Source organism: Lithobates pipiens, unplaced genomic scaffold, assembly GCF_037356315.1.
Source record: "Lithobates pipiens isolate NorthernLeopardFrog02 unplaced genomic scaffold, aLitPip1_a1.2 Scaffold_16, whole genome shotgun sequence".
Classification (NCBI taxonomy): domain Eukaryota; kingdom Metazoa; phylum Chordata; class Amphibia; order Anura; family Ranidae; genus Lithobates; species Lithobates pipiens.
Genome location: NW_027507748.1, coordinates 528145077 through 528159584, shown reverse-complemented (window position 1 = coordinate 528159584; position 14508 = coordinate 528145077). Strand labels below are relative to the sequence as shown.

Genomic DNA, 14508 nt, shown 5'->3' with positions numbered 1-14508 from the left:
CTAACGTTCGCGGCGATACCTCACATGTGTGGTTTGAACACCGTTCAATGTAAACATCCCTTGTAATAAGAATATGGCACGATTGGACATATTTACAATGAGATATGGGGTCAATAAGACCCCATATCTCACCTCTAGGCTGGAAAGAATAAAATCCCCCCCCCAAAAAAAAAACGATCCTGGCTTCCTAGCCAAATCGGCGCCGTTAATTTGAATACAGAGGCCGGGGCGTGATGCCATAACATTGCGTCCGGCCTCCGAACGATCATAGAGACTCCGGGGACGATCTGGTCCACCGGAAATCTCTATGGTAACTTGCGGGGGCCGGCGGATCCTGTGACCAACTCACCGATGGAAGCGGTGAGTGGGTACAAGCATCGGAGGGCGGCGGCGGGGGGGGGGGTGTGTCCCCCCCCCGCCGCCCGTAAGAACGATCAAATTTAATTAAATTGAGAGAGGGAAGATGAGAGAAAGCGGAAGAGAGAGGGGTGAGGGGTAAGGGAGGGAGGATGAGAGAGAGAGAGAGAGAGAGGGGGGATATGAGAGAGGATGCGAACCCGGAAGGAAGACCAGGTGAAGATAGAAGCGTTCGGGACCTGCCGGGTTGATCACAGCTCAGCGTTGGAGGGCTCAGTCTGAGAGTCAAGTGTACGCTAATGTGCTAATATGCTGTGCATGCTTGTACATTATGGCATAACCTACTTCAGAGCCTCTAAAAAGTAGTAATGTTAGCAAAGTTTACTACCGCTTTAATATCACAGGATCCCAGGAGCTTCTCATAGGGCCCCCTACTGACCCAGTGGCCCTTGGGCAGTGCCCAAGTGCATAGTTGCCAACATTTCAAAAATATTTTCAGGGACATCTTTTTTATAAGTGGTACAGTGCCTTGCAAAAGTATTCGGCCCCCTTGAACTTTTCAACCTTTTACCACATTTCAGGCTTCAAACATAAAGATATAAAATTTAAATTTTTTGTGAAGAATCACCAACAAGTGGGACACGATTGTGAAGTGGAACGAAATCTATTGGATAATTGAAACTTTTTTAGCAAATAAAAAACTGAAAAGTGGTGCGTGCAAAATTATTCGGCCCCTTTACTTTCAGTGCAGCAAACTCACTCCAGAAGTTCATCGAGGATCTCTGAATGATCCAATGTTGTCCTAAATGACTGATGGTGATAAATAGAATCCACCTGTGTGTAATCAAGTCTCTGTAAAAATGCACCTGCTCTGTGATAGTCTCAGGGTTCTGTTGAAAGCGCAGAGAGCATCATGAAGACCAAGGAACACACCAGGCAGGTCCATAATACTGTTGTGGAGAAGTTTAAAGCCGGATTTGGATACAAAAAGATTTCCCAAGCTTTAAACATCCCAAGGAGCACTGTGCAAGCGATCATTTTGAAATGGAAGGAGTATCAGACCACTGCAAATCTACCAAGACCTGGCCGTCCCTCTAAACTTTCAGCTCAGACAAGGAGAAGACTGATCAGAGATGCAGCCAAGAGACCCATGATCACTCTGGATGAACTGCAGAGAACTACAGCTGAAGTGGGAAAGTCTGTCCATAGGACAACAATCAGTCGTACACTGCACAAATCGGGCCTTTATGGAAGAGTGGCAAGAAGAAAGCCATTTCTCAAAGATATCCATAAAAAGTCTCGTCTAAAGTTTGCCACAAGCCACCTGGGAGACACACCAAACATGTGGAAGAAGGTGCTCTGGTCAGATGAAACCAAAATCCAACTTTTTGCCCACAATGCAAAACGATATGTTTGGCGTAAAAGCAACACAGCTCATCACCCTCAACACACCATCCCCACTGTCAAACATGGTGGTGGCAGCATCATGGTTTGGGCCTGCTTTTCTTCAGCAGGGACAAGGAAGATGGTTAAAATTGAGGGGAAGATGGATGCAGCCAAATACAGGACCATTCTGGATGAAAACCTGTTGGAGTCTGCAAAAGACCTGAAACTGGGACATAGATTTATCTTCCAACAAGACAATGATCCCAAACATACAGCAAAATCTACAAAGGAATGGTTCACAAATAAACGTATCCAGGTGTTAGAATGGCCAAGTCAAAGTCCAGACCTGAATCCAATCGAGAATCAGTGGAAAGGGATGAAAACTGCTGTTCACAAACGCTCTCCATCCAACCTCACTGAGCTCGAGCTGTTTTGCAAGGAAGAATGGGCAAAAATTTCAGTCTTTCAATGTGCAAAACTGATAGAGACATACCCCAAGCGACTTGCAGCTGTAATCGCAGCAAAAGGTGGCTCTACAAAGTATTAACGCAAGGGGGCCGAATAATTTTGCACGCCCCACTTTTCATTTTTTTATTAGTTAAAAAAGTTTCAAAAATCCAATAGATTTCGTTCCACTTCACAATTGTGTCCCACTTGTTGGTGATTCTTCACAAAAAATAAAAATGTTATATCTTTATGTTTGAAGCCTGAAATGTGGCAAAAGGTTGAAAAGTTCAAGGGGGCCGAATACTTTCGCAAGGCACTGTATATTTAGAGCAGCTGACATCCCTATGTTCATCTATACAGCACAATAGTAATCACAAAATTAAATGAGTACTAATATTGGGCAGAACAAATATGAGGACTGAGATTTGCTTTAGTTTAACTAACAAAAGTGTGCCCATATTAGAGCTGGTAACATTGAGGATATTCAATATAATTTTAAAGAATTGTTTTTGTGGGTAAGATGAATAGGGGAGTAGTATGGAGGTTATTACAGTGGGCACTATGTACAGGAGAGGAGTGTGGGGATATGACAGTGGGTGATATGCACAGCAGAGCTGTGTGGAGGGTTGACAGTGGGCACTATGTACAGGAGAGGAATTTGGAGGGTATAATAGGGGCAGCATGTACAGAAGAGGAGTGTGGAAAGTATTATGGGTGCAGTATGTACAGGAGAGGAGTGTGGAGAATATGACAGCGGATGGTATGTACAGAAGAGGAGTGTGGAGAGTATCACAGTGGGCGGTATGTACAGGAGAGGAGTGTGGAGGGTATGACAGCCGGCACTATGTACACTAGAGGAGTTTTTGAAAGTGGGCAGCATGTACAGGAGAGAAGTGTGAAGAGTATGACAGTGGGCAGTATGTACAGGAGAGGAGTGTGGATAGTATGATACTGAGCAGTAAGTACAGGAGAGGAATGTGGAGGGTATGACAGTGGGCAGTATGTACAGGAGAGGAGTGGGGGTATGATAGTGGGCAGTATGTACAAGAGAGGAGTGCTGAGGGTATGACAGGGGGCAGTATGTACAGGAGATAATGGTGAAGGGTATGACAGTGAGCAGTATGTACAGGAGAGGAGTGTGGAGGGTATGACAGCAGGCACTATGTACAGGAGAGGAGTGTAGAGGGTATGACAGTGGGCAGTATGTACAGGAGAGGAGTGTGGAGGGTATGACAGTGAGCAGTATGTACAGGAGAGGAATGTGGAGGGTATGATAGTGGGCACTATGTACAGGAGAGAAGTATTTGACAGTGGTCAGTATGTACAGGAGAGGATTGTTGGGGGTATTCCAGGGGGCACTATGTATAGGGGAGATGTGTGGAGGGTATGACATTGGGCGGTTTGTACAGGAGAGGAGTGTGGAGGTTATGACAGTGAGCAGTATGTACAGGAGAGGAGTGTGGATGGTATGATAGTGGGCTGTATGTACAAGAGAGGAGTGTGGAGGATATGACAGTGGATGGTATGTACAGGAGAGGAGTGTGGAGGTTATGACAGTGAGCAGTATGTACAGGAGAGGAGTGTGGATGGTATGATAGTGGGCTGTATGTACAAGAGAGGAGTGTGGAGGATATGACAGTGGATGGTATGTACAGGAGAGGAGTGTGGAGGATATGACAGTGAGCAATATGTAAACGAGAGAAGTGTATGACAGCGGGCACTATGTATAGGAGAGGAATTTGGAGGGTATGACAGTGAGCACTATGTACAGGTGAGGAGGATGAAGGAATCTGCAAATGAAAAATGTAAAGGTTTGTGGAAGGATGTTTAGGGACTGTGAAGTGGTTAAGTGGGCCATACATGGATTGAAATGAAGCCAAGTAAGCAGAGACCAGCCACATTGAATCTATTTATGGGCTAGCTGGTTGTACACAAGTCAATCTATTAATAGACTTGAGTACAACCAGCCTGTCAGGTTTTTCCCAAAACAATTAGTGCTGCCAGCTATAGTTAGCAACACTGATGATTGTATTGTATGGGTAGGCTCCCCACTGGCAGAACACAATAACACTGCGGGAGTGATTCCCCCATCCACAGGTCAGCCGGTGGAGGGGTGTGTGGGGACAGGCTGGGGAGAGAGGTTTGTCAGTAGGGGGGTGTGAGGTGGTAATGGAGGGATATCAATACGCGGGTGGGGGGAGTAACTGGGGGTGATATCTTTTGGAGTAGGGTCTGTCATCTGCACGATGGGAAATGGTCACCTGTGATATAAGTTGAAGGGAGGTGGCTCACATGGGAAGTGGCTGGGGAGTGACCTGGTTGGTGGTGAATGTGAAATTGATGATGTGCTTCAACTTTCTTTCACATTTGAGGTAATGCTTACTGCCCTCTGAAAAGTGATCTGTGGTGGATTGCTTTTCAACTAGTGGTATAGCAGCAACTGACAGGCTTTCGTGAGGTGCTACTTGCTACCTCCTTGTTTTTGTTTTTTTTACATTGCTGAATGGTAGTTTTACATTGTTGGACTATGCTGCTAGCGAGTTTGGCTTGCAGTTGCAGCGTGGCCCTATCGAAATCAATAGGTGAGTTTGACAGGCGGTGCTGCCTGTCAAACTCTGCAGGCTCCAAGCTGTCCATTGAGCTCAGTGCCTCTAACAAGTAGTGAGGAGAGGCACTGTGAGCTCATCCTCTCAGTCTGCTGCAGAGTGTGTCAGCTTGTAATTAAACTGGCTGCTCTGTATGTAGCTTCTGACAGGCTGCAAAAGGAGCGCCATAGAGCAGTGAAAATCTATTTAAAGACAACTGCTCAGATTCATAAGACTGATTTCTTATTTATTCTGCCAGAGGGTCCTAAGAAAGGACAGGCAGCGTTGAAATCCACTGCCACTAAGTGGATTCGGCAACTTATAGTTCAAACTTATAATTTAAGGGGTAAGATTCCCCCTTTTCAAGTTAAGGCACACTCTACCAGGGCGTTTAGTGCTTCTTGGGCAGTGTGTCACCAGGCCTCCATGGCTCAGATCTGTAAGGCCGCAACTTGGTCTTCAGTGCATACATTCACCAAGTTTAATCAAGTGGATGTAAGGTTTGAGGATATTGCCTTTGGGCACAGTGTGCTGCAGGCAGCAGTATAGGTCCTCAAGTCTGGGGGTACCCTGCGGGTTGTGTCTCTCTCCCCTCAAATAGCATTGCTATGGGACGTCCCATTAAGTTATTAATTAAGACTCTGTGTCCCACGATGTACGATAAAGAAAATAGGATTTTTATAGCAGCTTACCTGTAAAATCCTTTTTATGGTGTACATCATGGGACACAGAGGTCCATCCCATCTTTTGGGGGTTTAAGTATATTGCTTTGCTACAAAAACTGAGGTACTCCTGATAGGAGGAGGGGTTATATAGGGAGTGAACTTTCTGGATTTGGATATACTAGTGTCCATCACCTGAAGGTGCCTATATACCCATTAAGTTATTAATTAAGGCTCTGTATCCCATGATATACCCCAAGAAAATAATTTTACAGGTAGGCTGTTATAAAATTCCTATTTTTGGAGGACAGACTCCCTGTTCATGATTGTAGAGTGCCTTGCAATGTCAACAGCTGCACTCTTACACTGGATACAGCAAACTATTGTACAAGCATATTCTATAAAGCACAAAGAACCATTTTTCTGGTAATTGCACACTCTACCACTCTACCTGGGCTTTCTGTCATCAGGCTTCAATTTTACAGGTTTGTAAAGCGGCCACTTGATCATCTGTTCATTCATTCACCAAATTTTACAAGGTGAATGTGGCAGCTTCAGCCAATGCATGTCTTGGTTGTAAAGTGCTACAGGGGGCAAGTTTTTGTCCTCACCATAAAATCCTTCTTGCTTGTTTTCATTGGAGGATACAGCTTTTTCCCTCCCCCTTTCCTAGTATTTGCACCGATACAGTGGGTAAAATAAGTATTGCACACTTCACCATTTTTCTAGGTAAATATCTTTCTAAAGGTGCTATTGACATTACTTTTTTTACCACATGTTGGCAACAACCCATGTAATCCATACATACAAAGAAACAGAAAAGGTATTGAACACGCTATTGCGCAAGTGTTATTTTTGGCCCATTCTTCGACACAGTCTTCAAATCTTGAAGGTTTCGTGAGTCTCTTCTATGAACGCTGATCTTTAGTTTTTTCCATAGATTTTCTATTGAATTTGAGTCGAGCTGGGCCATTGTAGCAGCTTTATTTTCTTTCTTTTAAACCTATTGAGAGTTTCCTTGGCTTTGTGTTTGAGATCATTGTTTTGCTGAAATGTCCACCCTCATTTCATTGTCATAGTCCTGGTAGATGGCATCAGATTTTTATCAAGAATGTCTTGGTACTTTCTTGTTTAAAAAAAAAAAAAAGAATGTCTTGATAAATTTTGATACCTCCAAACTTCCCTGTTGGTATGGTGTTTTTGGGGTAATACGCCATGTGCCATTTGACCTCCAAACATGGTTTGTATTATGGCATCCAAAAAGTTAAATTTTCGTCTCATCTGACCAGACCATATTATCCCATTGTTTCACAGGCTTGTCTAAATGTCATGCAGCAAACTTTAACGAGCTTCAACATGCTTTTTCTTAAGCGATTGAGTTTTGTGTGGTGAGCATACATACAGGCCATGGTGGTTGAGTGCATTACTTATTGTTTTCTTTGAAACCATTGTACCTGCTAATTCCAGGTCTTTCTGAAGCTCTCCACAAGTAGTCCTTGGCTCTTGGACAACTCTTCTGATAACTATTTTCACTCCTCTGTCAGAAGTCTTGTGAGGAGAACCTGGTCGTGGCTGGTTTATGGTGAAATTATCTTCTTCTGTTTCCGGATTATGGCACCAACAGTGCTCACTGGAACATTCAGAGTTTTAGAAATCCTTCTGTAACCAATGTCATCAGTATGTTGTGCAACAATAAGGCTGCAAAGGTCTTGAGAGTGCTCTTTGCTTTTACCCATCATGAGATGTTTCTTGTGTGACACCTTGGTAATGAGACACCTTTTTATAGGCCGTAAGTGGAGACTGTGAACCAACTGATATAAATGTGCACTGACAAAAAGGGCAGGATTGCTTTCTAATTACTGATCGATTGCAGCTGGTGTCTTAGCTTTCCATGTCTTTTACACCTCCCTTTCTTCGTGTGTTCAATGCTTTTTCCCTGTGTCATTCCATTTTATTACACATAACCTAATTTCTGAATGTATTTGTTTTAGTTTCTTTTTATGTGTGACTTGCATTGGTTGTTACCCACATGTCGTGAAAATTTTATGTCAATAGCGCCTTCAGAAATGTATTTACCCAAAATTTACAAAATTTGGGGGTGAGTACAAAAAAATCATATTTTTATAGTTTTTTTTTCTGCTGAAGCCTAGATTTATAAAAGATAGAAAGAACTCAAAAATATGACAGTAGCCAATCATATATGGCTTTGATTTTTACGTTCCCATAATTAGAGTGTTACATCTATTTTTAACAAGTTGAGCTTCCTGACCTGTGAACCCCTTATGGCCCGAAGCAATGTTTATATTATTACTATGGGTCTGTTGATTCTGCAATAATGTTGTCATTGCCTATGATGCTGCGGTAATACAAAATTTTTTGGGCTTTAGGTATATTTTAACAGGAGAATAGGAGAAAGAAATTATGGGTAATTAAGACATTTGATTGTTAAATAGGAACAGCTAATACTGTTTGCAGGCATCATTTACACAGAGCAGTATTTGACTGTGAAAATGACAACCGGTTGCTGAATATACTGGCAGAAGGACTTTGGTGGGGGTGAAATAACGAGTTATAAGAGATTCAGCTTAGGAGTTTACATGAAATCTTTGGGACATATTAACACACTCAGGGTCTCTTATCAGTTAAAGAAAACATGCACTATTCAGATTCTACCTACCTCTCCATTATGCAGCAGCTTTGGTATATATGACTGATTACCTGTTTACTAAGCTAAATGGATGTTCACTCAAAACTGAAAGTACCATTCATCCTCCCTCTGCCACCTGAACTCTGGTTGAAGTTCCTCTTAAAAGTGGGTGAAAATGGGTGAAGTTCCTCTTAAGCCTGTGATTGTTTATTTACACTGATAAAGTCTGGGGCAGTGTTTCAGTTGTCATGGTCAATGTACCAGATGTGACCCAAAATAATTTATGCATAGAAATAAGTAGCACTTGCTATTAAACTAACATGGAAAAACTGTTTGGTATTACATTAAATTTCCAAACTGAAAGACTTTCTTACATCAGAGGAGCCTAGAGATGATCTACTTAAGATGTTTGTGACCCTTAGACAGGTCATAGATGACCTCCCATCCACACATTTGAGGTGGATGGAGGAATCCTCTGGCTGAGCTATTGTATTCTGGCAGCGAGGTGACTTCCCCGCCATCAGAATACACTATGAGCAATACTGGCTGTACAGACATCAATCGGTAGGTTGATTACTGTATAACCACCCTGCCCATACATGGATCAAAATTCAGCCAGACCCTGCTGAAAAGTCCAAATTGCATTCCATGTATGGCCATCTTTAGACAGCCTGCCGTGTGATTATTACAAAACATCTAATGTGTGCAATAAAAAACTGACAATGAATTATAATGATTTTCTACCCAGCAATTTCTTTAGAGTCAAGCTGGCAGAAGTCCATAAGAGTGAAAGAATACAGAGCATATAGTCATCAAATGTTTATATTTCAAAATCCATGAATCTATAGCTGTATACAGAATATATAAGATAGGTAGAAAATGTATTGCCATAACATAGCAGGATATGCAGAAAATGTGTGTTGCATAACTTAACTTAACTCAAACTACTAAAGTTATTAATGTTTGAAAAATTGTTAGTGTCTATTTTTACAGAATATGTTCCTAAATCTGCTTCTGGTATGCCTTTTGCGTACATCAGGCTCTGAACTCCAGTGGAATTAAAGTTGTAGGCTTTATTTAATTGACTTGTGTTTACCTATGCTTTGCCTCTGCTGAATATTCACATAATTTTTCCACACTAGTATGATGTTTCGGGACATTCGGGGGATAGTTATAACATCGAATTCATGAGAAGTGAGAAGATTCCAAAGAACAATAAACAGCGACTGGATATTCTAAAGGTGAAAAGTCATATTGTTTTAATGCTGTAAAGAGTCCAGTCACTGCTTTTGTCAGCCAATGTGTCGAGATCTTTTCTTGTTTTCATCCAGTGCACAAGAAATAATTTATGGCACTTGGGGGCTCTGGTCCTTTACAGATCCCATGGTACATTCCCATTATGTTTGAATACAGTTCACCTCTTATGCCTCGTACACACGATCGGAAGCTCTGATGGTTTTCCCGACGGAATTCGGGCCAAGCTGTCTTGCCTACACACGGTCACATCAAATTCCGATCAATTATAACGCAGTGACGTACAACAGGTACAACGTCACTAGAAAAGAAGTTCAATAGCCAGTAGCCAATAGCTTCTGTCTCGTAGTTGAATCTGAGCATGCGTGATTTTTGGCGTGTCGGAATTGCATACACGCGACTGGAATTACCAATAGAAAGTTTTTTCCATCTGGAAAATTGAGAACATGCTATCAATTTTTGGCTGGCGGAAATTCAGACAGCTAAATTCCGATGGAGCATACACACGGTCGCATTTTCCGATGAAAAGCTCTCATCTGTCTTTTTCTGTCCGGAATTCCAATCGTCTGTACGCGGCATTAGTAAATGGTGTTGAAGCATCAGTGCACTTAAGGTTCAGTGAGTAATAAACAGACCTAAGAACATCTGTGTAAGTATAATTTTACCAATGGAAATTAAATCATTTTTGAAAGATGCATATTATAGTAGCATTTGTTACATACAGTAGGTATTTGTGACAAAATTGTTTTGGGAAATATTGCATCAAGCAATTGCCATAATTCTTCAGGCTTGGTACGTACTGTGAGAACTATACCGAGCAGTCCAATTTACCTGGGCCATGAGTCATGAAGCTTCTTTTGAGATCTTCTTTCAAATGTTCTTCTGAAATGTTACATAAGTGTGTATTAATTCAGAAAAATCTAATTACCTAAATTGTTAAAATGGTTGTGTTGTATGCTTTGTTTTTGTTTTTTTAGACTATGCATGCTCACTCTCAGTTTTGTATGAGTGGAGATTACACTTTGGAGGCTACAGAACATGCAATTCGGGAGATAGCCAAGGAGGAGGCAGATGAATATTTTGTTATAGTCTTGAGCGATGCCAATTTAGAACGATATGGTATACCACCAGCAAGGTTTGCCCAAGCATTGACTATTAATCCTCAAGTTAATGCATTTGCTATTTTTATTGGATCTTTGGGAGACCAAGCTGAAAGGTAAGTTGTTTTCTATCAACAAAAACATGTTTTCTTTTTCTCTGTTGGTTCCTCTTTCCATACTGTTTGCTCATGGGTGTATGTCACTATAGCTCACCTGCCACAGACCCTGACAAAAGGTAGCAAGTATACTCACATAATGTTTTTGTGTAGAAAAGTATTAGTGTTGCCCATAGCAAACCAAATAGATGACAACTGTTTTGTATCTAGAACACGTTTGAAGAAAATATTTAGTTTGCCGTTTTTATGCATGGCACTCTATGTTTTAGAATATCCTTTAACCTATTTATTTTTTTAGCAATGACAGTACATTTGTTATATAACCTAAACTAGCTCCAGAAATAAGTCAAATGCAAGAGCCTTCAGGTGCCTGTTTGTACAATTTTAGTTTCACGAGAATCCAGAAAATGCTACATTAAAAACAAAATTCTTTGCAATTTAATAACTTGTCTGCCCTGCTGCCTACTTCACCTTTCTGCTGGGTTGTCCCTATGATGGGCAAGACTTACTGGTCAATAGGAAGATGATGGAAGATGGGAGCAGGCAGGCCAGCTATCACCACTACTAGAAATTGGTAAATATTGCATATTGGAGCTTATTGAATTTTGATTTTTTTTTTTGATTTTTGAGTTATCTGTAGTCAGGGTGCCTGCTTTTGAATTATGGAGCCAATTTCGGTACCATGATAGAAATACATTATTTAAATGGCTTTATGTTAGGTTTTAGTGAATTGTTTTACATTTGTCCTCCAGTGCTCTTAGTTCAACACTAGCCATTCCTTTTAAAGAGCAACTGGAGAGTTGGGTACCAAGGTTTGCTCTTGTTATTGTGCCCCCTTCCTGTCACACCAACTTGTTCTAGTACTTACTTCCCTGGTCTATTCAAGATGTTTTCTTTCACTGGACAAATGAATAACATCTATCTATTTAGCAGTATCAATGCACAAGTAAAAGCCTTCCTCTTCTTTCTTTCCATGGTAAAGATATTTGCAATGCTAATATCCTCACCCTTTTCCCTGTAACTCACAGACTTCAGAGAACTCTTCCAGCGGGTCGGTCTTTTGTTGCTATGGATACCAAGCAGATTCCACAGATCCTACAGCAAATATTCACATCTACTTTGTTGACAACTGCATAAGGAAGTTGTGTCCATCTCCAAAACACAAGATGTCACATGCGGACAAAAGAACAGCTCTTTAAAATAATGCCATTTAAATCAATTCACCATGTGTCTATAGTGGAGGCTCAGTATTGAGTTCTTATTTAAAATTTTCTGTTTTCAGTGCAGAACATGTAATATTTACTGGATTGTGCAATTTTAGCTACTTATGGAGGAAATGTACGTTAGATGAGAAAAAAAAGTAACATTGACTAGTGATATAATAGTAGCATTGTGCCTGATGTCCAGTTATATTTTTTCATTTTAAAGAAAACCTTTCACAACCATTGTGCTAAAACATTTAATATTATATTCCAGCTTTGGTAAAAGGAAAAAAAATGTCCAGGTCTTTTATACTATATAGCTGGATTTTTGCTAATTTTACAGCAGAATTACAGATGTGGTTCTCTTCTGAAATACCACTCTAACATATTTCTTTTGAACTTCTACATTTACATTAAATGTTGGAGGGGGGAGAAGACAGTGCAGAGTGTGTTAATCAGTGTAGCAAGCCACGAACATCTTTCCCCTACAGATTAATCATCTGGCAGTCGCAGAAAGAGGATACCACTCTTAAGACTGGCTTTTGGATACCACTCTTAGACTGGCTTAGTCGTTAGATTGGCTTTTGTTCAACAGACAGTGGTATACATGTATCAAAAGTCTGCTGGTACCTGCTGAACTGACCAACTTTCTGTACGTGTATACCCAGTTTATACAAAAACACTCCAAACATTTTAAGGGGTATATTTATAAAACAGTAATTCCAACATTCACTGCTAGTGAATTTTCCTGATTTTAAATGACTTTAAATCCAATAGATGGCCAAGAACATTTAGAGACTATTTTGCTAAATCTTATCCAAACAGGAGACCCCTACATATCTAGAACCTTTTAACTGTTAGCCTAGCTTACAGTTTTCTGGCACTCCGAAGAATTCAGTAATTCATCTAAAAGCATTTCAATGTCCAGTGGGGACAGGTGAGGTGTCATACATAATACAGTGCACCCTTATTCTGCTGTCTAGTAATGGCTGTGATAGGTTTTAAGAAAAATTACAGAAACATTGCAATGAATGACATTAATTTATAATCTGTAAACTAATATTTATAACTGTTACCATGATTTTGGTCAGCTCTTACTGATTAAATTTGATATATCTGATTCAGTATAGTTTCAGATATATATGAAATGATGCATATTTTTTATGAATATTATCTACAAATTGTTGTTTTATTCTGCTCAATCATATATTAAAAAAAATTGAAAGTGAAGTTTTGTCTTAGTGATTGATGGATGCAGTGTGCCGCTTTACATTTAGCAAGCTATTTGTGTGTTTGATGTGGTGTCTGGCTCCTAAGTGACCTGAGTTAGTAAGTACATCCTGTTTTGGAATGTCAGCTCTTTGCCGCTGACCCCTTGAATACCACGGGGCAGTGCAGGGACTGATATTCATAGCTTTGGTCACCATAGTTCATGTTCAGTGAGATTAAAATCTTTTAGACACTTTAACCTCTAATTAAAGGCAAGCACATTATTGGTGTTAACATGTTACAGATGACAAAAGTAATCAAAGATAGACAGTTGTTTCAAAGGCCAATAAAGAAAATTTTGATATCTGTTGTGTATTAAAGAATGACTAGTCTACCCAGAATTAATATTTCTATTTTGAACATAAACTGACAGACCTGGCCTCTGTTAAGGGATTGTCTTTTTAGGGTTGCACTGATATCACTTTTTTAAGACCGAGTACAAGTACCGATACAATTACCAATACTTTTTTAATGTCATGTGACAGTGGCACTAATATGCAGCTCTGATGAGGTGTGGACTGTGTTGTTCTTTTTTTTGCGGGGGGGGGGGGGGGGTGTTGGTGTTTATTTTTTATTATTCATTTGTACAATTTTACTTTTAAACATTTAGTTATCACAATGTTTTTGTTTTTTTAATCAACCCTGTTGTGGGGGGGGGGGGCTTTGGTGAGGTGTTAGACCCCTGGCATCTCCCCTTTGAGACAGGGAAAGGGACTAAGGACACGGATTCCCCAGTCCCTTTCTCTGCGGCCTCAGCTGCACTGAGGATTAATGGACAGAAGACAAAGGTTCTTCTCCATTCATAAACTGAAGCATCGGTTTATGATGCTCAGTTATAAATGGACAGAATCACTGACTGTCCATTCAGAAAAGGAAGGAGCCGGTAAATGACACATACCGGCTCCTTCCTCTGCTCTCCATCCTGACAGGGGAGGGCAGAGGAGCACAGAGGGGGACCGGAGGAGGACACGGGGGAACCGGAGGAGCAAAGGGAGGAGGACAGGGGGGGGGGGCGCACGGAGGAGGACATGGAGGGGGACTGGACTGGAGCACACAGAGAACACAGTGGAGGATATGGATGGGGACCAGAGGAGAAGTCAGGATGATTGGTGCGGTGGTGGGAGAGTTACAATCACCGATCTCCCTGTATAAATAAATAAAGCGTCTGACAGCTGCGGGGGGGGGGGGGTGTGTATGTCAGGTACCTGAACATACCTGACTGTTCAGGTGTCGGACAAGCATAGGAGTATCAATTTTTTCAATCCCTTGACTACCCATTGATATTATGAGGGGGTTTCATTTGAAGCATTATTAACCGCTTAAGCCCTGGACCATTTGGCTGGCCAAAGACCTTACCACTTTTTGAGATTTGACACTGTCGCTTTAACTGACAATTACGCGGTCGTGCGACGTGGGTTCCCAAAAAAAATTGACGCACTTTTTTCCCCACAATTAGAGCTTTCTTTTCGTGGTATTTGATTAC

At 41.1% G+C, this 14508-nt stretch overlaps 1 protein-coding gene across 3 annotated transcripts in view; it reads left to right on the top strand.

Annotated features, from left to right (window-relative positions):
* VWA8 (von Willebrand factor A domain containing 8) overlaps nt 1–12986 on the top strand; it is a 678220-nt gene extending 665234 nt beyond the window's left edge. For all 3 annotated transcript variants that reach the window (XM_077483183.1, XM_077483182.1, XM_077483184.1), the window contains exons 44-46: nt 9227–9325; nt 10316–10554; nt 11583–12986. In XM_077483183.1, the coding sequence (XP_077339309.1) occupies nt 9227–9325; nt 10316–10554; nt 11583–11691 (447 nt within the window). In that variant the 3' untranslated portion in view covers nt 11692–12986. The remainder of the gene's footprint in view (nt 1–9226; nt 9326–10315; nt 10555–11582) is intronic.
* The last annotated feature ends 1522 nt before the right edge of the window (nt 12987–14508 follow it).